The following is a 25487-nucleotide window of genomic DNA, read 5'->3' on the forward strand; positions in this document are numbered from 1 at the left end:
CTGCAAGGTGAGCACCCAGCAGCCCCTGATTTCCCAGCTCTGCTCACCCCTGCCACGGTTTGAGGGAGAGCTCTTGAAAGCAAACCCAAACCTCAAACAAAGGGCCCGACTTCCATAATCACACGTGCAAGAATGCATCCGCAGTTGCTTAATTGCTACATGCAATTACCCTCCAAATTAGAGGGCAATTACCCCAATTCAGTGCACAATCTCCGCCGTTTTATATTATAAAATTACATGTACAAATAGCTATATAGGGACATAACGAAGTGTTTGCAAATAACTTCAGTTGCATACACTGTTTCATATATAAAGCCCTGTGGTTTTGACAGTCAGGCAAACAGACTGTCTGGTAAATCACTCAGTGTTTATGCAGACTATTTTGACACATCCCATCTTTTTGTATATACTTTCATTTTAGGTTTTCAAAAGGGGACAGGCAGAGATAAAGAGCTGAGATTTATAGCAGCCTTCAGCCTTGGGGAAGATATTCCCTGTGTATCTAATTATGAGTTAGGAGCTCGGCAACCGCTAACACCTAGACCTGGAGTTGCTACACTGGATCTTGGCTATAATTTAGAAGCTGCTGGATAATGATACAGCCTCAGTGATCTGTCAGCGACTCCAAATTAGGAGAGCAGGGTTTAGTCTCAGATCAGCAGCAAGGTCCCATGTCTCAGCAGGCTGAAGTCCTTCAGTTCACGAGGACCTTTTTTTAATGAGCTCCCTCTGTGCCGTGCAACTCCCAAGTAGGGGCGAGAGGTCTTCCCATGTCGCTTGGTTCTTGGACTGCTCTTCCCATCATTATGCGCCCCAGATGGGTGCTGGGGGTCTTGGTGGCAAAAACCTAGTGATACTTCAGTCATCTGGAGCAGAAAATTGACCCAGGGGAATCAGCGTAATGACGGTTCCTCAGGACTGAGGTCAAAAATTGATTTCCACCCCAAAAATGGGTGATGGTGGGTAGCCTCCCTCTGCCTGCGTGATGTATGGGAATTATTTGGGCTCGATATTTTGTGTAAAGGTATTTCTGTGCGGCTTTTGTTCGAGGACAAGCCACACTGCGTCATTCCCGAAGCGCTGGGTGGATGCAGTGGGATGCCAAAAACCCATCTGCTCCTGCAAAGCCTGATTCTTCTTTAGACTTTGATTTCAAACAGGACTTCAGGCTTTATTGCTTAAATGACTGTTTGTGGATTATGGTATTAAAAAGTTGATTGTTTTTGCCTGGCTGCTGACACGAGGCTCTTTTCCATGGAGAGAGCTGGGGCTGAGAGCGGGATGCAGGGCTGGGGATGCTGTGCTCCTACCCCATGTCTATGTTCCTACCCCATGTCTATGCTCCTACCCCATGTCCATGCTCCTGCTTTGCAACTTTTTTTCCCAAATTTTGCCTTGTGGCTGGTGGAATAGGCTTAGGCAGGAGAGGAATGGGGGCCCAATTAATGAGACCAGGTTCCAACAGCGATCTTCAAACACTTGCTTAGCAAAGGTTTCATTTCTCGTTGCACCCAAGTAGTACTGATTTTCTGCCAAAAGCTAGGCAGTTCTCTGGGGTGTTTATTTTCCATCCCACATGAGCAGGATGTTACCAGGCAGTGCCACCAAATGAAGGAGCTCAGGAGCTTTCTTATGTACCAAGGCTGCTATGAGGGTGATGATAAGAGTGAGGAGGGGGAGAGCAGGACTGTGGTGTCACAACCCCTTCAATCTGTCTCAAGCTGTGGTTTATGACTGTAGTGAAAGACTTCTGTTTCAGGAAAGGCCCTTTTGGCCAAAATGAATGGTGTGACTCCTGTCAGATGCTCAAGTTTGGTACAACACTTCTCTTAAGCCAGGTTGTAGTGCACAGGGGAGCCCAGTCACATCCTCGTTGCACTGATTCATCACCTGGGTCTGGTGGAGGGAGACAAGTTCTTCCTGCACATGTCTTGGGGCAACACCCTCTGATTCTTCTTGCAACTTGAAATGAGAAGCTGGACATGGTTATCCATGGTTATCCATGCCTTTGTCACTTGGCAGAGTCACAGAATAGTTTGGGCTGGCAGGGACCTTGAAAAGGCATCTAGTCCAACTCCCCTGTGGTGAGCAGAGATATCTTCAACTACATCAAGTTCCCCAGAGCTCTGTCCAACCTGACCATGAATGTTTCCAGAGATAAGGCACCACCGCCTTGGGCAACCTGTTCCAGTGTTTTATCACCTTCATTGAGAAAAATACTTCTTCTTTATATCAAATCTAAATCTTTTTTAGTTTAAAACTATTCCCCACTGTCCAACTCTTACAGACCTACAGTGGCCTTGGGGGCATCCATTGCCCAAGCGGGGAAGAGATAGGCAGGAAAAGCTACACATCTCCCTGGGGATGGATGAGCAAAGCTAGATTTCCTTGTCTTAGTCACCACCTTTCTCCCCCAAAGGGACAAGCCCCTGTTTTGACTCCCCCTCCCTCTGCTCAGTGAGGGTTTCACCGCAGCGAGTGCAGAACAGGCAGTTAGCTGCAAACTTTGGTCTCTGCGTGATCCATTACAGAGCAAGGTGTGAGTGTTTCTTGATGAGCTAAAGCAGCAGGTAAATTAATACCCAGACCTGGAGCCGTGCCCCTTCCTGCTGAGACCATCTTGGGTACAAACAGAAGGGTTTCTTGCAGTCGTGAGCACCCAGCGGGGCGAGGATCCTACCAAATGGCTTTTAAAGAGATCTGAAAGCAGGTAACAAACACGCAGGTTTTTAAAGTGTCTTCTTAATGCAAGCATCCTTAGGAGTTGTTATAAAGAAAGCATACATCTATTTAGTCATCTAAAACTTTATGCAGGCTTTTATTCAAATCATCTAAACTTTGACAGCGGGGGGAAAACTGGGAAAGGCCTTTTTCCTGGCACGGTTGCTGTTTGCAGAGTTGGGTTTGCGTGTTTGCAAGCAGCTCTTAGTGTTCAGCAGAAACTTGTTCCAGAAAAGACAACTGTCTTGGGGGAAGGGAGCCTGGGCTCAACACAGGATTTAGCAGCCTTGGTTTGCTGGTCCCAGAGCCGATAAAGCTCCTGCTTCACATCTTTTCAACACTCCCTTTCCAAAACACAGTGGAAATATCAAATCTCACCTCAGCTCTGTGCATTGCATTGGCTGTCGTTTATGGTGGAGAAAACAGAGGCTACACAATATTGCTTGAGGTTGCAGATGATGCTGGCTGAGCTAGGATTAGATTTTGGAGCTGCTTTCCAGTGAAATGGGTCATCAAACCTTCCAGCTTTCTAGGAGATGAAGTTGGGGAGGGAGAGGAAATTTCCGTGTTGATCAAAAGCGATATTCAGTTTGGGATGATAAAAATGATATTACAAAGTGTACTTCCAGGAGTGGAGCAGAAGATGGTAAGTGAGGATTAGGTGTCAGGTACCAGCTGGAAGCCATGTACTTATTAGAATGAGGGTGGTGAAACCCTAGCCCAGGTTGTCCCCAGAGGTGGTGGCTCTAGAAGTATTCAAGGTGAGGTTGGATTGGGCTTTGAACAACCTGGTCTAGCTGAAGATGTCTCTGCTCATTGCTGGGATATTGGACTAGATGACCTTTAAAAATCCTTTCCAACCCAAACCATTCTACAGTTGTATGCAGTTAAGATATTTATTCTTTAAATAAGTAAAAATATATCGCCCTCTACCCCCACACACAAGAGAAAGCTCTTTTGCTTTCCTGCTGATTTAACGGGTATTTAGCAAAAATGCTTAATCTGCCCTAAAAAAGCACAGTGTAAGTATCAAGAGAACAAATATCAAGGCTTTAACAAGGAGTGTCAATATTGACATTGTTCTGTGTTGAGGGATATTGGTAGGTTGTTTTCATTATTGTAAGCAACTTGTCAGAGGAAAACTCTGATGGAGCTTTGCAAGCTCTGATAAAACCTGCAGGTGCTATTGAAATTGAGCTCTTGTTCGTGTGTGCTTTGAATATAATTTCCAGTTTCAGAAGTCAGCTTTATGACATTCCCATACCCCTGCTCCCTTGCAGTCTCTGCCACAGTGGAGATCAATCAGTCTTCCTAAAAAGTGGTACTGAAGGATTGAACACCACAGCTGCTTGCAAAGAGATCTTCCTAGTGTGATGAGTTAACTCCATGCCATGAAAATGACCCATTGCTGAGACCAGGTGTCAGGATTGGGAGCAGGTTGGACCCATCTTATTCAGAACTGTGCTTTTCTGGCTAGAAAATTAGTTTTAAGCTTCACAGAGGTCTGGCTATTCTGGGAGCACAGCACTTTGGTTTCACCATCCTGTGGGACCTATTTGTGTTTTCTACCCTGTTGTCAACACCTTTTATTGAGATACCTACATTTTCCACGATTGCAATCCATCAAAATAATGGCCAGGCCTGACCTTTCCTTAGGCTGGGTAATCCCAAAGAGAGATTGCTGCAGGGCATTTCAGGATTTACAAAATCAACATTGTACAGGCCTCATAGTACTTTTTGTGTTTGTCTGCTTACAAGACTTGTGTTTGTTTCATTCTTTGTTTTGTTTTAAACTAATCCTCAAAACACCACAAAGCAGAGTATTTCCAGATAAAGAGAGGATTTCTAATGTTAAGGACAGAACAGGTCACCTGCAAATATCACTGTTCCCTTATTTGACTCTGGTTTTAATGGATGTGTCTGCAATTGTATTTCAGTTCTGTCACATGGTGGTTATGGGGGAATTGTTTCCCTAGGGACAGTAGGAGCTCCACAGACCTTTCATACAAGGCTCTAAAGGAGGGAAGACCCACAGGTTATAAAAACTCCTTTGTTTGTGGTGGCCAAGCATCCATTTGGGGTGGCCAGCGTTGTTTGGGGAACAGAATCTTCTGCTGCTGAAGACCTTGCTTGGGTGGAGAGGCACCGTGAGCCGTGTCAAATGCAGATAAAATGTGGCATTTATCATGTGGAGCCTTACCCAAATAGGCCTGAACCAAGATCTAAGTGAGGAATGGCCACTGCTCTGGCCCTCCTCTGCAGGATGAATATTATCTGTTTTCAGTTACATCCATGAAGAAACTCTGTATTTTTAGTGGTGTTTCCCAAAGTAGTGATGGAGAGGGAGAGTTACTCTACTGCATGACAACCCAGCAAGCATCAAGTAGCACCCTGGGAAGTTGTCTTTGCTAAACAGGGTTTCTGTGGTTAGACTTAACTGGGTACGTGTTGCCTTGTGCATCCCCGTTTTAGGGTTCTAAGGTTGAAACACTGTCCACAGGAGATCTGGGAAGGTCCCAGCTGGGCTCTTGACTTCACCATGAGCTCCTGTGTGAGCTTAGGCAAACCAGAGCCCTCCATCCCCCACCTCACCCCAGAGGAGGAGAATAATCTCCACACTGAGCTGAAGCTCACACTGCTGAGCTGCTCAGCTCCCAGGGAATCGAATGCGTGCATCACCTAAAACAGAGCGATACGATTCCAACGATCTAGTTCTGATTTTACCTGAATGTCCTTGGGGCTTGACTTTTGTTTTCAGGACCAGGCCATGGGGAGGCTGAGACAAGGGAGTGCATCTACTACAATGCCAACTGGGAGCTGGAGAAGACCAACCAGAGCGGCGTGGAGCGCTGCGAGGGGGAGAAGGACAAGCGGCTCCACTGCTACGCCTCCTGGAGAAACAACTCGGGCTCCATCGAGCTGGTGAAGAAAGGCTGCTGGTTAGATGACTTCAACTGCTATGACAGGTAATAGCCCAACTGGTTTATCTAAATACAGCTTTAATCGATCCTCTAAGTGTAAATGCTCGTGATTTTTTTGCATAGAGGAATAGAAGGCAAGTCCAATTTAACTGGCAAAAAGCATCCTCTGTAATTACTTCTGTTGCTAATGTAGCACTCAGAACTGTCACTTACCTGCTTTGACTTTCTAAGTAAAAGCTGCAAAAATCACTTCTAGGGGTTTTGCGTTGTGTTTGTTTGTTTTTTTCCCTAGCAAAGCTTTGATAATTCTGGCATTCATTAAAAAACCTGTCCTGTACCATCAAATGAAGAACAATATGTTCTTCCAGGAGCATTTGGTGATAGAATTGAAAACTTGGAATCATTTGGTGCTGTCTAGAAAAGCACAGATATCTGGGGGTGGTTAGGGGTTGAGATATCCTGGCGTTTGTGATGCTGCAAAAAGTTCCACTGTTCTTTGGCGGAGCGAAGAGAAGGGCCAGGAGAAAGAGCACGGCAGCACTCTGCAGCAATGTGAGTTTGTGTGTCACTGCCTGTAGCCAGCTGAAAAGGAGTGAGGTTTTGTAGTGCAAAGGCTCCAGCCTCATTAAATAGCTGGGAAAATTAACTAGTCTTTTCTCACTTCCCTTGATGCAGTTTGACAAAGAGGAAAAGAATTACAGCTAAAGAAAGCAGCTCTATGATGTTGCAGAGTTGAAAAGGACAATGTTCAGTTGCTCTAAGCTAAAGGGTTTTGTTAAAAAAAAAACCCAAACCAATGACCAACCAGCCAAGCCCAGCCCTTTCAATAAGGATTAGCAACACAAAATTCAAGGATTTCCCTTGATATAACACCGATGTAGGTCGATCTCACCTTTGTGCAATTCTCAGTTGTGCATCTTTGTAGCTTCTTGTTCTGAAAGTTTTAGGAAGATCAGGTGCTAAGCTGTGGGGTTAAGCTGGAAATAGATTTGTCCCATGGCTGAAGTGTTTTCTCCCTTTGGTGCTGTACACTTCCCCTGCTTCTGTGCCTGTTGTCTTGGCTTATCTCGACTGTAAGTTGTTCCTCATCTTTGTTCTATTATTAGCTCCAGAGTTACTTTCCTACCACACCTATTCCCTTGCCAATCGAGTAGCCAGGCTCTATATATAGTTAAATTTTTATTCTTTCCCAATAAATCAATCCTCCTTGGCCCATTAGTCATTTTAATGCCGATTCTTCTGAGAACAGAAGGTCACTGTAGTTTCCTACTTCCAAGCAGAAGTGTTTACTGTAAACAGATTTCTCCTTTCAGTGTCTGCTCTCATATCCAGTGACACTTGTATTGTCACTGAGTGTCTCTGCAGGGATGTAGTGGTTCTTAAACTTTGTCATAATGTGCTGCTCTGTTACAAGGGTAAAAAGTTTCCAGGGCTCCTCACCAGCCTTTTGCAGCCCTAGAACTGAGCATCCAGTATGCCATTGCCTGACTTTTCAAAGCCACAATCCCAACCAAAGCTAAAAGACCCTCTGAGAACTAAAAAACAGTACAAATATCAAAAGCATCATTTAAAATAAAGGTTAGCTTTAATTATATAAAGGAATAAAACCTCTTTAAATGCAGTGCTTTTCATTTTTTCTCTTCCCTTGAGTGCCCTTGGCAGACTTCCATGCAGGCAGTGTTGCATCTCAAGGTGGCAAAAATGGCTAAGAAGAAGATTTTTTCGATCAGGGGTGCTGTGCTGATGCCCTTTGTGTCTCTGGCACCTTTGGATGCCGAGTTTCTGGGAGCGGCCATGGCAGATGCACCTGCATTCTGTCTCCCTGGATGCAGGGCACGCTCTGCTCTGGCTGCTGCAGCTGCTTTTGCAGCACAGGCAGCGCGTGCTGGGATGCGCCGAGCGCTGCCTCCTTTGCCGCGCTAGGATGCTGGAAAAATTTTGGAGTTGGGACGCTGAGGGCGATGGCTCCTTACTCTGTTCTTTATCTTGAGGAAACAAGAATGCGGCACATGTACATTTAAGGTTATAGGAAAAAGGTAGTGTTTAAAAATCGACTGGCGCGCTCTCGTTTATTTACACAAGCCCTGCCGGAGAGGTCATGCTCACATTCCCCCGCAGAGCACGTGAACCGCTCCGAAACGTGCCCTCCCTGCCACAGAAAAAGGTGTCATTCTCTCCCACTGCCTCAGCTGTAACGTTTGCTGAGTGTAACATGTCATACATACCTGGATGGCTTCACTCAGAGACAGGGATAATGAACTGCAGATGTGGAGCAGGCTGTTTTCACTCATTAGCTTGATTTTTTTTAACCAACAGATTTAGCAAAGGATGTGCTTTCTATTGAAGGCTCCAACACTGATGCTGTTAAATCCAAAGGGCTTGTTATCTGATTTCAGGAAAAAGCATCTGGAAACGTTGTTTAACTTGTTGAAACATCTCTGTTCATTTGAATAAGTCAAATGGCTGCTTTTTTTGCTTTGAAGTTGAAAAAAAATGCGAGCCTGAAAAACAAACCAAGTGCTTCCCAGCTGAGACCTTGGAGGAGACAGTTTGGCTATAGCCAGTTTTTTTCCCCCAAAGGGAATAAAGCACTGAAAACTACCCAGTGCTAGGACTGAAGAGAGCCCTTTCTATTCTTCTCGTGGCAGTATGTCAGTGATAACACAGAAAGAGAGGCTTGGCATGGGTTCAGAAATGAGTAATAATGTCAAACGCATATGATTGTTTTGCTACTTCCTCCAAGTGGTCGAGGGAAGGAAGTTATGCATATAATTTAACTGGGCTTCAGGAAATAGTTTGATACAGTTCTCTGTGGAGAGCAGCTCTGCAAGCCTAATAACTAAAAGCAGAACATAGCACAGCAAAAGGTGGCAGGGAAGGGAAGCAGCGTTTAAGAAACAGAGAGAAATGACAGCTAGAGTACTGCAAAAATCACTGCACATCTCTTTTAGCATTGATCTGTGGGGGAGAGGGAGGATGTGTGGAAGTAGAGTTGGTTTGATCCATGGAAGTCCCCTAAGGCCTTGCACAATGTGGAAGGAAATCTCAGTGTTGGAAGGCTGTAGTAGCACCTGGATAAGAGGTAAAGGCATAAAATGAGAGCTGCAACCTGATTTTCTTAAAGGTTTTTGTGCAGAAATAAGCTTTTTATGGTGGAGAGGGCATTTGAAAATGAAACGTAAAAACCCCAGAAACAGAATGAGAATCATGGGACTCTCGAATGGTTAGGTTTGGAAGGGACTTTTAAAGATCATCTAGTGCCAACCCCCTGCCATGGGAAGGGATACATTCCACAAGACCAAGGAGGATCCAAGTCCCATCCAACCTGACCTTGTAACACTTCCAGGGATGAGGCATCCACAGCTTCTCTGGATGACCTGTTCCAGTGCTTCACCACCCTCACAGTAAAGAATTTATACCTAATATCCAAACTTAAACCTGCCTTCTTTCAGCTTAAAGCCTTCACCTTGAGCTATCAGTGCATGCTCTCAGACCTGCAGCTGCCTCCTGCTGCTGTCGGGGGCTCTCCGAGTGTGCAGAGCTGGTGATGCTCAAGGCCATGGGAGCAGCCTTAGCTCAGCCCTCGTCATGTGTGCTTTATGGCACAACCTTTAATTGCATGATCAAATACTTCTCTGACCCGGCAGCATTCATATGGGCTGTGGGAAAGTCACTGTTCAGGGACTGAGGCGTCTCTCTGTCGTTTTTCTCCTCCTCAGTCTGTTAGCAGCGGCGGCTGTTATTTATTACTCACCATTTAATGCCCTCAGTACATATGGAAGCGTTCGTTTCCTTTGCAGCCTTTTCAAGGGTCTGTGCTATCCACTGGGGTATTTGAGCGCCAAGTTGTTTTCCTTAAGTGAAGGCTGCAGGAAAAGGTGTGCAGAGAAGAAAATTTGGGGCAGGTTGGCTCCCAAAGACAAGAGGCAGGAGTTGGCTGACAGTGTTTTTCTCTCCCCTTCATTCCATGTCCGGCACAGGCAGGAGTGTGTAGCCACAGAAGAAAACCCTCAGGTGTTTTTCTGCTGCTGCGAGGGCAACTATTGCAATGAGAAATTTACCCATTTGCCTGAAGTCACCGGCCCAGAAGGTGAGTGACTGGGAGGACAGGGAGTTGGGGTCTCCTCCTCTAGACCCAGTTTCCAAGGACTTTAATAGAAATATGGAAACGTCCTGAGTTAGGAGAGACTCACAAGGATCATCAAATCCAACTCCTGGCCCTGCATAGGAAACCGCCAGGATTCACAACATGTGCCTGGGAGCCAAATATTCCCTGAGCTCTGAGCTTGGTGCTGTCACCACTGCCATGGGGAGCCTGCTCCAGTGCCAACCACCCTCTGGGTGAGGAACTTTTTCCTAATATTTGTCCTAAGCCTCCTCTAATTCAGCTTCATGTCAGCATAGAGTTGTTGGGTGTTTTGGTTACGAAGTCAGAAATCCTTTTGATACAGTTCTTTAAGAATAGTTTTTCAGGGTGGTTTCACTCTATGGCTGAAGCTGTACCAAACACTTTGGAAACCATCAGTAAGGATTAGGTTTTCTTTTTGGTGGCCACTTCACTGTGGGATGTTACAAAACAAAATCCCTCACAAGGGGAAGAGGGGAGAGTGATTTATATAGCATGGACAGAGCCCCAAACTCTTAAAAGGTGTTTGATGCCTTCTTCATTAAATTCATAGGTCATGAATCTCCAGATACCTTGAGCATCTGGGATTTTTGCATTTGATTCTGTTTTGTTGGTCTGGGGATTGAAAGGGAAAGGGTGCATATCAGCTTTCAGAGTCTGTGGATATGTATCAAGGAAGAAAAGTAACAGCATGGTCTTCTTCAGAGGGTAGTAGAAAAACAATTATTCTTTTAGGTGTATACTCTTTAAAGTATCACTCAATAAAAACTGTTAAACAGGTGAATCTTTTCCTTAGGCTGTTTTGAACTACCTGCATTTACTGAGATGTTCAAATAGACCTTTATCAGATTTTCCTGGGCTGTCCTGAGAGGTTTTTAATTGTTTACACGGGTTATATTATCTTCTGTTATTAACGTACCCGTAGCAACCTAGTAGCAAATATTCTTTCTCTCACAGTTTTTTGTTTAATTTGGCAAGTCTTGCTATTTTTTCCTTCCCTGTCTCCAACATAGCAACATGGCTCCATTTAGTATTCCCATTGTTTGTGTCTCAACTGCACTGATGTAATTTGGAACAAGAACTACTGTGGGAATAGTGCATTTGATTGTGGCTCCGGCAGCATTTTACTAAAAACTGACAACTTGTCAATCACTGTGAAAGGTAAAGCAACGCTGCGAGGGATTTCGTGCTCTCCTGATGCATTTGGAAGGGTTAAGAGGAGGAAATGTTCTGCTTTTATGTATCCCAACAAGAAATACCTATCTTAAATAAAGGTCAGATGGAGGCTCAGCTTGCAGAGTGTGGTTTGGGCCATTGTAACTCCTTTATTAACATTACTTCTATGGAGCAGAGAAAACCACGGAGCCTTATGAGTACTGTTGGGTGTGATGGGACCCGCCAGCCAGCACTGTCAGCTTTGGAGTGGAGTCACAGATGGGGTTTGGTTGCCTCTGGATGCTCAGCTGACGGTGCTGCTGCCTTCCTGAAGGTCCTTTCTCCCTCGCTCACCCTGCTCTTTTCTCACAGTCATATACGAGCCGCCGCCGCCAACGCCCTCCCTGCTCAACATCCTGGTGTACTCCCTGCTGCCCATCGCCGTGCTGTCCATGGCCATCCTGCTGGCCTTCTGGATGTACCGGCACCGGAAGCCTCCCTACGGCCACGTGGACATCATTGAGGTGAGGGAGCTGCTCCCCTTTGTCTGGGCCCTGCAAAAGGAGTGGGGGCTTCTCTGTGTATGTTCACACCCACTTCTGCTTCGCTCTTTTCGGGTGGCCTAACACTTCTTCTCTGCTTCTTGAAGTTGGTGGCACAGTTGGCCTCCATGGAAGTATGTCTTGGTTTGGGACAAATTTGGGAGAAAACCCCTGTATAGGATTCTTCTAAGGAAGCAAACCTAAGTGGACCCTCCCTCTAACCGGTTCAGAAAAAAAACAGAAAAACAAACCCCTTTGGAGGAAAGTGGAAAAAACTATTTTACTAAACAAATGAAGTGCATACAAGTATAAAGAATGAATAATATGAAACAATAAAACTTCTCCTTCTGAAGCGAGATGGCAAACTGAGAAAGTCCTTGCCGTGGGCGTAGCTCGGCTCTCTCTCAGCGTCTCCTCAGTCCCAGTCTCTCCGGTGCTGCTGGAAAATGCCGAGGTCCAGGCCCCGGTGGGCCGCAGGTGCAGCCCCCAGTGCTCCCCTGGGTTTCAGTCCAGAGCAGGTTTAAACAGTTCCAAGAAAAAGGAAAAAAAAAACAGTCCAGGGAACTTCTCTGCCTTAGCTAGCTGAAACTAACTAAAAGCAAAAAAAGATCTGTGTCCTGCAGTCTCTCCAAGCCTCCGCCGAACACCCAGTCCGCAGCAGAATGTGGAGGAGTCGGGCAGTTTTCTCAAAACAAACTCTGCGCTTCTCCTTGCTCTTAGAACCAGTCTTAAAGGCACAGGACTCAATATACAGCACAAACAGAACAGACGATTGGGGATACAAGCATCATAAAGTTACCCTAGGACATTCTACCCATTATCCCTATATCGTTAATTTACTAAATTTACTAAATTTACTAATTTACTAAAGAGATACAAGCATCATAAAGTTACCCTAAGACAAAGTGTCAGGCTGATCACCGTGTCTGAGATACCTGAGGGAAGGAATTAGACAGCCCTGCGTGGTGGCTGCCCTTCCACCCAAACTCTCAAACCCACTGCCTGATTTCAGCCAGCTTTGTAGAGCATCAGGGATCTGAGAGATGATAAAGTTCCTGCCAGCTTTGCAGGAGGAGGGAAGATGCTTTCCCTGATGAAGCTCAGGCTTTATGAGCCATCAGAGGATGGGTGCATGAGGCTTTGGGGTGATCTTGCAGTCTTCCAGTACCTGAAGGGAGCCCACAAGAAAGATGGGAGAGGGACTTCTCACAAGAGTATGTGGTGACAAGACAAGTGGGAATGGGTTAAATGTGAAAGAGAACAGGTTTAAATTAGACAATAGGAAAAAATTCTTCCCTGTCAGGATGGTGAGGCCCTGGAACAGGCTGCCCAGGGAAGTTGTGACTGACCCATCCCTGGAGGTGTTCAAGTCCAGGTTGGATGGGGCTCTGAGTAACCTGCTCTAGTGGAAGGTGTCCCTACCTATAGTAGGGAGGTTGGAAATGGATGATCTTTAAGACTTTCTCCCAAGCCAAAACATTCTATGATGTTGTGAACCTTTCCCATCCGAAAGCAGGTGGGACAAAGCTCCAACCCCACATGTCCTACAGGGTCACATGGTTCTCCTGGGCAAATGCAGAGTTTAAACAGATGTGATCTGTATGATGCTGACAGACCTGCCCCACTGCCCGTGGCTGGGGTGACATGGAACATGCTAATGTAGTGAAGAGCTGTGGGAGGTTTTAGATCACAAAGACCTAAAGATTCCCACTTTTGGCAGGAGGTAGCCTTGAGGACATCAGTGCTTTGTAGCCCCAAACAACTTTTTCTTTCAAAACACAGGAGAATTCAGGTTTTGCCCAGAGCATGGCAGGCAGTAGCGGCACAAAGTGACACTCGGAGGTGTAGACTGTTATATGTGTTCTATACCAATACCTTACAGAGGAAGCAAGGCAGGGAATTTCATGCTGTTCTTGCTGAAAACACTACACCTAAATAATTTGTATTAAATAAAATGTCACTTCTCCATGCTTCTTTCCCCACGTGCAGTCTCTTGATTCCTCCTCTCCCTTTATTTTACAGTCCAGCTTCAGCTGGTGACAGTGTTTTTTTTCCTCTTGTGCAGGATCCTGGCCCACCACCCCCTTCTCCCCTGGTTGGCCTAAAGCCCCTGCAGCTCTTGGAGATCAAGGCGAGGGGACGCTTTGGCTGCGTGTGGAAGGCTCAGCTGATGAATGACTACGTAGCAGTGAAAATCTTCCCTATTCAGGTGAGAGGGGCGCTGCTTATTTTCCAGGGGCTTGCTCACCAGTGCTGAGATGCTCTAAGTGCCTATGGAGATTATGGGTTTTGAGACCATTTCAAAGATGCATTTGGGCTGGGGGGAAAAGTTCAAGGACCCTTCCTTCCTACACTTCTCCCTGCATTATCTCGTTACCAAATGCTTCCTGTAGTAGTACTTGTTGCAAGAATGGCAAAAAAACAAGCACGCTCTGAAATCTACAGGGTATGTTAACTTCCCTGCAAACTCCTGTGCTGTTTAAATCCAGCAAGGCAGGGTGCAGCTGCAGTGCCCAGAGGGCACACAAAGGGCCAGAGCCCTGGCTTTGTGTGTCCTGCCTGAGTGGGTTGTAAATCTGGATCCAAACCTAGCGAGCAGTTTACAGCCTCCAAAGGCAGAGCCCCGGTGCTGTGAAAGCAAATTGCACTGCAGTGTTACTGTCAGCTCCTGTCTTCTGCTCTAGGAAACCTTTGAACACTCCTGACATGATTCTCTAGGAACTGCAGATGAAAAGAGTAAAGCAATCAAAAGTCAAGTGAAAGAAAAAATGCCTAAAACATCCTTGTGCTCCTCCGCTGTCTCCTTCATTACTTTTTCAACTCGTGTTTGTTGTCATAGCGTTGCCAAAGGAGATCTGCACATCTTCTGTCCAAGCCAGCTGTGACCTACTAGTAAATATTCAATGGAGCCTAGATTAGATTTTGCAATTGCAACAATTACACTACAAGGCTGATCCTGGGTGCTGTATGCACAGGCTTTCTTCTTCCAAGTATACTTAGGAAATCTTGAAAAATCTTATTTCTCAGTAAGGTTAAGTTTGGCTTCCTCTCCGCTCCCCACACGTCCTTTAGGAACAGCTGAGGATAATTTTGGAGAGGGGAGACTGAGGACAGTCTTTATTCTTTAGGGAAAACAGCCTTATTTTGAAGGGATACATCACATCCTAACACTGGAGCATGATTTTTAGAGTAGTGTGAGCAGTTCTGACTGAACTGAAGGAGCTGTTTGCTTTAAAGGGAAGCATGACCTTTGATGGTGCGTTTCTCCCTGCTTCAGGATAAGCAATCTTGGCAGAGTGAGAGGGAGATTTTCAACACTCCTGGCATGAAGCATGAAAACCTTTTGCAATTTATCGCAGCAGAGAAAAGGGGGACAAACCTGGAGACAGAGCTCTGGCTGATCACAGCTTTCCATGACAAGGTAACGTATCACTGCACAAACATTTTGGGAAGGCAAAGAGGGAGCTGGTTGTGTTACAGCAGGATTATAATCCCTGTAATATAATCCCTGTTTTTATAATCCCAGTCTGTTCCTGGTGGGCCATGGCTCTGTGGTAGCAAAGTGCTCCTGCTCCCTGGCTTCAAAGGCCCATCCTTTAGTTTTCAAGGCTTTCCTACACAAACAAAGGATTAATAAAAGTGGGATTTAGGAAGAGAGAGGCACAAAAGGCCACAGCTCCCATCTGTGGTGGTCACCCTCTCTTGATGTGCATAGATGAGCCTTATGGAGACAGATTTCGCAGGACCAACTTGCCCCTTGCTGATGAGCTTCACGGGTTTTTTTGAGGCTTGGGGCACATGTTCCACTTCATGGATTGCTTTAGTTAAAAAGCATGACTAAACTTAAAATAAACGTGCAAATCTGGGGTTGAGCCATCAGTGTCATCCCCCTGTTAAACCCAAGGTCTCCTTGAGTGAATCATTGCCACAACCAGCTGATACAATGCTTCATCTTGCATGGAAGGCTTTCCCCTCGCTGAGATTAGATGAATTGCTCTGGTTAAAGATGATTTTTTCCTTTCATTACCTCCCTCCCCTTCCCTGGCAGATAAGTAGACATCAGGAGGTCCGTGCTGTCAAGGGCTGAAAACTCACGGACACTTCTGATTTTTATTTCTTCTTTTTACTTTAACTAGTGATTTCCCCCATTAAATCAAGGCTCAGATTTTTCAAGCACTCTCTAAACCATTCTCAACTCATCAGTTGGCACATCTGTCACGTAGAGTGGTCTACGATTAAGAACTGACAATGTCCTGTTCTGCAGGGTTCTCTGACGGATTACCTGAAGGGCAACATTATCAGCTGGAACGAGCTCTGCCATGTTGCAGAAACAATGGCCCGTGGCTTGTCCTACCTTCATGAAGATGTCCCCTGGTGCAAAGGTGAAGGACACAAACCTGCCATAGCACACAGGTAAAGCCTCTTTCATTGACACTGTTTTTGGAATGATGCTGTTGAATGGAGGAGGGAGTTGTGCTTTTAGGAAATAAAGGCCTTTTAACCCAGTAAATCCTGTGCTATGACAAGAATTTTTTTCAGCCACAAATAAAATGGTGAGGGGCAAGTAAGTGTCTTGCCTGTGGAATAGCACAGTTGGTAGTGGCTGATTCTGAATGTCTGAGGAGTAGTCTTCCCTCTTCCATCAACTCTTCCCCTGTTGTGGGAAGGAAATCCGTGCTGCTGCAGAACTGCTATTTGAAAGGACTTGGCTTGATTAATACCATCACATTGTGATCCATGTATTTCTATGGATATACCAGGAGCTGGACCCTACTTTTCCCTGATTTAGACTGATGACTACACTGCATGTCTTCCCACAGAGCCTTTGATCCTTAGGTAAAAAACCGAGAAACTCTGGAAACGCAGAAAATGACTGCTAGTTACTTTTCCCTGCAGTTTTATAATGCCCAAATTGTGCCAAGTTGCTTATAAGAGACACCACAGCAGGTGCCACCCTGCCCCTGAGACCTCCTGGCACATGCTTCATCTCACCTGGGTGCAGTGCAGAGGGGACAGCAACAAAGCATTTGGGTTACACCATCCTCACGCTCTAGCCTTTCTCCAAAGTCCCCCCCTCTTGCCCTAGCCTAAAACATCTCTTCTGAGTGTTTTGCTTGTAGCAGGGCAGGAAGGGGGAGATTTCCAGATGGGATTTACAGGCTGTAATCCCTGGCCATACTCCCCTGCCACCCACCGCATTTCATCTAGGAGGGACTTAAACCCCACATCCAGCTGCAGCAATTTGTACCAGATCTAGCAGGCCTGGCTTCATGTATGGCAAGATAATCCCTGGTTTTGCACGGGTATCCCTGCCCCCAAAACACCCCACCTCCCCAAACCTGAAAGTTTAGAAGAGCTGAGGGCTTCTGAAAGAACCTGCAGCTGCCTTTGTGCTGCTCCTGGAGCTGACCCCTGTGTCCCTGACATTTGTCCCTGTAGAATAAAGGCAGTGGTTTATAGATGAAAATTCCTGAGGGTGGGGAACAGAGGAAGGCTATAGAAAGGCTTTAAAGCAACAGATCGTGCTCATTAGTGTCCCTGTCCATTTAGCAAGTGATAAAGGCTGGAGAATGCAGCATTTGTTCGAATTTAGCACATACCTAGTGGAGGAGGGATTTCAGGACACTAGGGATTTCCCTCGGATTACCCTCGCTCCTTTTAATTTTATTTTTGAAAGAAAACACTAAATGCATTTTAAATCTGGGGAGGGGGGGCTTGGGGGGGGTGTTTTTTGAATGGCTTCCCACAGCGCACATGGATGGAGATGCTGGGGTTGCCAGGTGGAGCTCCCCAGTCACTGCTGGGCAGGGGTTCAGCAAACACCTCTCTGGCCCCCGGCACTACAAGGAGGATTAAGGTTATGGAATCACTTGTTGGTGCAAAAGTGCCCCCACGTGGAAGCTGCAAATAAAATTTCCAGTGTCTCAATCGAATTAACTCACCCATTACTCATAGTCGGCTTGTTCCCTATTCCCTAGCTTGAAGTGCTATATGGGAAAAAAATATCTTTTTCTTTTCATGCCACTTTTCTTTGTGAGTGACCGTTTTTAGGATGGCCTAATGCATATGATGTTATGTGAAGTCTATTTGGTGTGGCTTGGATTAAGTCCTTCTCCCTGGCCTAGATACATGTGCATTGCAGCTCAGATGTGCCCGTTCAAGATGGTTTGTAGAGGGAAGGAATGAAGGAAAGCGTGGAAGAATGGGGGAATGTATGGAAGTAGGGGGGAAAATGGAATTGCAAAGGGAATTCCCTGCACCTTGTGTCAAGATGTAGGAGTTAACTGTTGCATGCCCAAAGGGCACTGCAGGTGAGCAACAGCAGCACATGCCCGCACAGCGGTGCTGGCTCGCATCTTGTTTCACGTTGGAACCACATCGTTCAGGCAGATTGCCTGATAGTTTCTGTGTGGCCCTCATCGAGCCACTGCTTTGCAAAAATCTCGTGCACAATCTGTGCCATCCTGAGGGCATAATCCCCTAAAGCTGAACGAGCAAAGGCGTTTATCCATGTCATTAGATGATGGTAGTTTCATAAGCCTGTGGGGAAACTGCTATAGCAGGGAAGCAGGCAGTCTCTAGGATGACAGATAGTGGGAAATGCAGTTTTTCTGTGTAATGGAGGGGTACCAATGTTTAGGTGGCTCTGCAAAGCTGTACTGAGTCCCTAGAGGTGATGGAGGCTGGTTTCTGGTGGGGTTCACTTCCCCCATCTTAATCCTCAAGCCAGAAATGCCCATCATGCTGTGTTTAGCTTAGAAAGGATAAATCCTCTCTTCTGGTATTTTAAGCTCAGAATCAGTGGCTGGGTGGCACAGGATGATTTTTGCTTGCAGTGGTTTGAGTTGATGCTCTGGCATCTGAGGCTGCAAGGAGCAGCCCCCTCTCTATGGTCCAGCAGTTTCCCTCTTCACAAAGAATTTTGACAGGTCTGTCTAGTGCAGAACAATCGTATCTGCCCTCATTAATTATTTTGTGCAGGCCTGCAATGTCCTGCAATCAGCAGGGTCACCGAGTGAATTGATGATAGGGAAGTTATAATGCTGAGCATACAGGACAATTGCCATCTGCTGTCTAAGGTCTGTAATTTAATTAGATTGCCAAACATTCCTTTTCAGATGAAAATGCAGGAAGCTCAGTGAACAGGGCTCGACTGGTTAGGCATCTCAGTGTGATCTTCCTCCAACCCCCGCCCTTCCCAGCCCCTGCAGATTTACCTCAGCTGCCCTGAAATGATCCCACTGCAGCACAGGACTGACACAAATGTCCCCTTCAAGCACAGACCCACCATCTCTGCTGCAAAATCTTACACCTGCCTGTCAGCTGCCTGCTCCAACCCTGACAGCATGTCTGAGTGTGGCCTCACCCCCTGCGCTCCTTGCTTCCCAACCCTCTGAATTCTCCAGGGAAGATCAATCCAGCAATTACAACAGAAGGCTAATAGATGACTATGGCAAAAGTCTGTTGTGGCATGTAGTCAGGGTGAAGAGAGTCTCACCAGCATCTGCTGATTTCCAGAAAGATCTAATTTTGTAGATAAGAGCAAACATACTTACTAGGATACAGAGTATCCTTAACCTGCCTTGCTTTTATTCTTGGGAATGAGAAGGGCTCAGAAAATGGGGGTCCAGAGCCGGTGCTTGGAGCAAGAAATGGTGCCTTATACACAGCTTGCTCTAATTAAAAGAGCCCCTTCAGATCAGATTTTATTTTGAGATTAATTCACTGTAGAGTTTGGCTGACTCTGTGCTGGTCAGCTCAGGGATGCTTGGTTGTGTTTTAGGGACAAGGGCAGTGAAGAGCAGGCAAGTTTGCAGCACTGGCCATGCTGGGAATCTGGGGAAAGAAAGGAGGAAAGGAGCTGATTTACTGGGAGCTGCGAAGCCTTTAGACAATGTGTGTGCTGCAGTGTGATTTAGACACATGCCATGATAAACCCTTCCCTTACTTCTTGGTTTGTCCATAGGGACTTCAAGAGTAAAAACGTCTTGCTGAAGAATGATTTGACGGCTGTGCTAGCTGATTTTGGACTGGCTGTACGGTTTGAACCTGGAAAACCTCCAGGAGACACTCATGGACAGGTAATCATTAACTTTTTGAAAAGTTGGCTTCTCTGTAGTGGGGTCTAGTTTGTGTAGATGCATTCAATTCTCTTTGAGATAAGTATTTTTTCCGTAAAAACTTGTGCTGGAACATAAATTTTGGGAGCTGCCTTAATCTGGGTGAGTGGGGAGGGTGCTCAAACCATTCTGATTGTTGTGCAGGTGAGGTTCCCCCAGCTCTGGGGTGTGGTGTCTTCCTCCTTCAGACATAGGGCTCATTGTCTCTTTATTGTTTCAGTTATAAACATCCACAGAATCATAGAATCACAGAATATACCATGATGGGAGGGACCTCAAGGATCATCTGGTCCAAAATTTCTTGACCAAAGCAAGGCAAAGACAGTCCAGCTGAATCTTAGAAGTGTTTCGTTTTGGAATCTGCTGCACATGCCACCCACCTCTCTAGGCTGTAACACAAATATTAAAGCTCCTAAATATTAATACTGATACCACAATACAAATGTTAATAATCCTAAAATTATTGATTTAATTTTAGGAATTCAGCCAGGCTTGTTGCTTGGGTGACCTCTGGCACAGGTGGCTGTGCACTGTGTAAACAATATACTACAATTTTATGGGTTCTTAATTTTCTGCCTTATTGTTGCAGCAAGCAGCCCCTCATTCTCCTCTCATGCCAGGACAGGAAGTCCATCATTCCCCTCCTTGTGCCTCCAGTGTTTTCTGAATTCCCATCTCCAATGTGGTCTCCCTTTTTTACCCTTATCTCAGAAGGAATGAACACTCTTCTGGGTTAGTCTTACTCAGCTTTCCTCATTTTTGTCACTTTTTTTTTTTTGACTTTTCCAGTATTTTGCACATCTTCACTCCATCCCCACTGCCTCAGCTAACAGCTAGAAGAGATGAGAATTTCCTTAAAAAAAATTATTAAAAGTGTTTCAATTCCCAAGAAAGGTGCTTTCCCCCTTGCTGTCCTGTCTACTCTCCTACACTATGAGCTATACTAAACGTATCAATGGAGGCACTATAATGAGGGCTGAATTCCCTCAAAACAAGAGGAGGTCTTTTCCAAACCATGGCAAGCCAGAGTTCATGCTTCACTGCTTCTGTGGATGCAGGAGACTTGTTTTATCTAGGGCTGTCAAACCAACACCTCTTCCTACCATTTCAGGATATGTAATTTTTTCTCTGCTCTGGTTTTTTTTTTGATTGTGTTTTTGTTTATTGGGGTGGGGTCGTTTGTTTGGGTTTGGAGTTTTTTCTTGGGGTTTTTTTTTGAGTGAAAGAGGATTGAGCTTTCAATAATTAGGGTAACCAAATCAGACTTGACCTCAGGGTGTTCTGTGTGTCTCCAAAGACAGCATTTTCTCATGCAGGGTTGTGCTGCCAGAGCAACATGCAGCAGGATGCAGACTTGCAGTGTGCACTGAAATGAGTATCACACATGTAGCCTTGCACTTTGGCTTCCTCCTTCATGTAGCTTATCTGGACTCGAGTGATCTTAATGAGAATCCGTGTCAGAAGGAACAGCTCCCCTTTGCTCGTTTCTCCAGCGAGGGGGACCTTTAGCAGCAGTGGCCTCCAGGCTAATGAAACCAGCTGTCACTCACCTCCAAGCTGCAGAGGCTGAGGGGCCCAAATGCAGTGTAACTTGAGCTGTGTTTTTTCTCTGTAGGTGGGAACAAGGAGGTACATGGCTCCCGAAGTGTTGGAGGGAGCAATCAACTTCCAGCGAGACGCCTTCCTGAGAATAGACATGTATGCAATGGGACTGGTGTTGTGGGAGCTAGTCTCCAGATGTAGAGCAGTTGATGGTAAGAATAAAGATCCTCTCTTCCCTGGGGAGGTTTCTGTTTCAGTGTGGTTTAGTTATCCAGAGGATGGATCTGTCTCTGTTTAAAAAAAAAAAGTAATGATCAATGGCATATTTTTATTAAAAGCAGCTAGCCTGTTTTTCATTTGTTTTGTAACATAAGGTGTTACTCTTTGTAGATAATAACCTTTGTAACTGCTCAAGTGTCAAAGTCCTTTTTACTTTGTTAGTTACCTTGCAGATTTCTGAGAATTCAGAGGGAGAAGGTGTTCCCTACAGGATAGGTGTCCTTTGCTCCTGAGCCTGCTCTGTGTTGCTCTCAGTGCCACTCTACATTCCTGCCACTGACCAGGGCGTGCCTTGGGCTCCTGAGAAGAGCCCCACAGCCACTTTGGCTGTCACCTCACTCATGCAGGGCAGTGGGGTAGCCTGAATGGAAAGCACCTTAGTGAAATAGCAGGAACACGGGGCTGGAAGGACCCTCCTGGGTCAGCAAGCTCATTTCCCTGCTAATTTAAGTCATTAGTTATTGATCTTTGACTTTTGCTGATCAAGCCCTCACTGAGCAGTGGGCTAGGTTTATTGTTTCATTACAGCTTTGGAGGATTTCACTTTCTCCTGAAGGATCTAAAAGCATGAACTCCTTGGTTTCTCCTTTCTCCTTTTTAATTATCCTAAAACAGTGCTGTAAAGTCGGCCATCTTTTCTGTCCCATCAGCACATCTGTCCTTTAGTGACTATTGCCACGTTCAGAACAGGGAAGCAGTCATGTCATTGTAGCAGCTCCAAGGCTTCTTCCTCTGACATTTTTCTTCTTGTATAGAAACGGGTGCTCTGAACTGAATATCAAATTCGTAAAACAACAGCACCTCACCTTGACTTGAAATGTTTTCATTAGCATTACAGTAGGACTGAGGAGTGTGATTATAATTAAAATGCCTCCCATAAGTGTGTGGTAAGAGAAGGTCTCATCTTCAGAAATGTGATGAGGTAAAATGAGGTAAAATGCTGGAGGAGCCGGAAGCACAGTAGGGTAAAACAGTGGTACACAGTTCACTCATGTAGGAATTGACCTTCTCTGTGGAGGTGCCCCAAATATCCACTTTCATTTTTCCTTCCATGTTTGTGGTCTCCTGCCAGTTCAGGCAGCTGAGATACTCCAGGTACCACACAGAGCACCGCTGAGTCAGAGGGAAGGCTTTCTTTGGGATGAAGGAGAGTTACACTGAGCCTCATCTGCACTTCCAGCTCAGAAGTGATGCTGTGTAAACAGCACATTTAGCTTGCAGAACACCAGTGCAGCTCTTCACAGCCTGGGTTCCTCTTGGAGGAAAAGGAAAGTTGTAAGTGACCCCGTGCCATACACTGGGGCAAGTGTTTCAGGTGGTTTAGTTACTGCTACCGAGTAAACAAGAATAACGATAAGCCACTTTAGTGATTTCATTCTTTAGAGCACCTAAACAGTGTGTTGTTGGTGTCACAATTCATGACCACATGAAGAGGTTAGCTTTTTAATTTTAGTCTGGAAAGACACTCTTGAAGTATCTCTGCTCTGAAAAAAGGAAATTTTTTGCTACTGAAAATCTGGTTTGTAGGTGATGCTGTGGAGCACCCTGAGAAGCCCATCAGTTAAGCAGGGCTGCTCTTTCTGAGAGAGCAGCTAAGCGTTACCAAAAGCCAAATGATGTTTCAATAAGCAGAAGTTATTGCTATCATCCAGCATCTGTGCTGATGCTCCTAACAGTTGTCTCATTCCCGTGGCCCTGGGCAGTTCACAGCCATAACTGGTATAACTAAAGCGTTCAGAAATCATTTTACACTTAGGAGCTGGTACTTGGGACAAGTGTGTCTAGCTCCAGTGTGTCAGGGCTGACTCAAGCCTAAGAACAAACCAGATCACAAAGAAAGAAATTATAAGAGTTGTATATGCTTGACCTTGTTGATCAGTGTTAAAATGAAATTATGCTCATGCTGAAATCTTTCTCTAGGTTATTGTGTGTTGGATTGTTGTGTTAAAATGTAGGGAGGATGGGTTGATTTGCTCTTTATATTAAAATAAATTACAGATCACCTGACAAACTTTCTCAAGGAAATGGTGGGATCCGGAGGCCCGGCTGAGGGTTCGGATTCGTGACTCAGTGAGGTGGAAAACGCATGGCCAGACAAGCAGCAGGGATAGCAAAGACCATTGCGGACCAGGAGGAATGTAAATCACATTTGTCTGCAGTGACATGTGAACGTCAGGCTTTGTTGCAGTGGCTTGAAGTTGCTCCGGAGCTGCAGCTCACCCGCGCATGGGGACACCGTGGCTCTGCAGAGGCCATTTCTACCCTAACTCCATTCTCTGTGTGCACCGTAGGTCCGGTGGATGAATACATGCTGCCTTTTGAAGAAGAAATAGGTCAGCACCCATCCCTTGAGGACCTGCAAGAAGTGGTGGTTCACAAGAAGATGCGCCCCGTGTTCAAGGACCACTGGCTAAAACATCCCGTACGTCCCTCCTGGTTAACAGTGGAAAATATTTTCCTGTGTGACGGGAATGAGGGATGTGGTTATGCATTCCCAGCGTTAGACAGAGTCAGCTCTGGGGAATGAGGGATTGCTCAACACCTTTGTGCTCCACTTCCTTTTTATCTCTTGTTTTTAGAGACTAAACAAGCTGAATAATCAGCTAGTGCTGAATGTGGAGCATGTGGTGCTTTAGCAGGGCTCCTTCAATATGCTGAAAGAATGGAAAATAAAGTCCTTTCACTAAGAAAAAGAAGATGATCTATACCATTGGAGACACACGCCTCACAAGCTAGATACCATGCAAGACTTGGAGCAGTTTATGGAGGAAAAATTAATTAGATGTGAAAGCAAGCAGACAATGAAGCAAAATGCAGTGTGTGTTTCCCAGAGGTAGTGCTTTTCAGGCTCAAGTTTTCAATAAAAGAGCTGATTTTTCTTAGCTTGGGAAGATGAGAGATGATGACATCTCACTGGACTTCAGTAAGAAGTCAAATGCCTCTATTTTACTCAAACTGTTACAGATTTGGCTAGACTCAGGTGTACTAACTCATTTCCCAGATGTTAGGGAGAGCTGTGGATTGTAAAAAAAGGATGACTGTTCCACTTCAAATGAGGGTTCAAAAAAGAGCTGCATTCTTCAAGCACTGTTGAATTCAGGTTTTTGGGGGATATGAAGAGAAGTGATTGCAAACAAAGCAAATGGTTTCATAGTAACTGATACAGTGCTGCCAGCTCTCGACAGTTTCATCATGGGCATCTTAATATTTGTTGTGTTTTAAAGCTCCAACTGCTGAATCTTGGGATTGTTTTGATATTAAAAGAAACACTTTTGGGGCTAAATGCAACCAAGCCTTAGAAAGCAGATGCTTAAAAAAATCCATGAAAACACATATTTAAAGTAATTTTTGAAGTTTATTTCATGGTAATTGGCATACTGTGGAAAAGGGTCTTTTAGAGCATTGGCTGTGTTGAAAGGACTTCTCCACTCTCTGACAAAGTGGTGCCCATGATGCCTTAAAGATACATAAATAAAACAACAGACTTTCGAGACAATATTAGTATAGGAGGCAATATAAAAACTGGTCTTTAATTGGAGGCCTCCAGGGGCAGATACAGAAAAATGCCCACCCCACATAGGGCAAATACAGTTTTATAAGTTTAGCAGATAGGCATAATTAACAAGAGTCCCCAGTTAGAAACCCAGGTGATGAGATAGTTCCACCTCGTTTCAACCTCTTCTGGAGCTCCATTGGTACTAACTGTACTTTATGAGAAAGTGTCTTGGGAGTGTAGCTCATCCTTGGTTCCCAGGAAAATGCAAGATAGGAGACGAGCCTTTGGAATGTGTTTTGTCTTTCTGCCTACCAGGGTAGGAAAAATACTGGAGCCAGCTAGGAACTATGTAACTATACAATAATGTCTACAGAGCTACGAACATATGTATGAAAGAAGTACAAAAGCAAAAATCATTTTAGTGTTCCCCAGAGCAGGTGACGTTGCTGAAGGTGTTTTCTCCCCCATTGCAGGGCCTGGCGCAGCTCTGCGTGACCATCGAAGAGTGCTGGGACCACGACGCGGAGGCGCGGCTCTCGGCGGGCTGCGTCGAGGAGCGCATCGCGCAGATCCGCAAATCCGTCA

At 45.4% G+C, this 25487-nt stretch overlaps 1 protein-coding gene across 1 annotated transcript in view; it reads left to right on the forward strand.

The window, feature by feature from the left end:
• Positions 1–25487, forward strand: part of ACVR2B (activin A receptor type 2B) — a 97342-nt gene that overhangs the window by 70242 nt on the left and 1613 nt on the right. Inside the window, exons 2-11 of the mRNA XM_040065944.2 lie at positions 5480–5687; positions 9623–9732; positions 11296–11447; positions 13531–13674; positions 14743–14886; positions 15730–15878; positions 19432–19546; positions 21201–21339; positions 23698–23828; positions 25376–25487. The exon at positions 25376–25487 is cut by the window's right edge and continues 1613 nt beyond it. Coding sequence (XP_039921878.1) covers positions 5480–5687; positions 9623–9732; positions 11296–11447; positions 13531–13674; positions 14743–14886; positions 15730–15878; positions 19432–19546; positions 21201–21339; positions 23698–23828; positions 25376–25487 — 1404 coding nt within the window. The remainder of the gene's footprint in view (positions 1–5479; positions 5688–9622; positions 9733–11295; positions 11448–13530; positions 13675–14742; positions 14887–15729; positions 15879–19431; positions 19547–21200; positions 21340–23697; positions 23829–25375) is intronic.

The sequence above is a fragment of the Hirundo rustica genome, chromosome 1 (assembly GCF_015227805.2).
Source record: "Hirundo rustica isolate bHirRus1 chromosome 1, bHirRus1.pri.v3, whole genome shotgun sequence".
In the NCBI taxonomy this organism is placed as follows: Eukaryota; Metazoa; Chordata; class Aves; order Passeriformes; family Hirundinidae; genus Hirundo; species Hirundo rustica.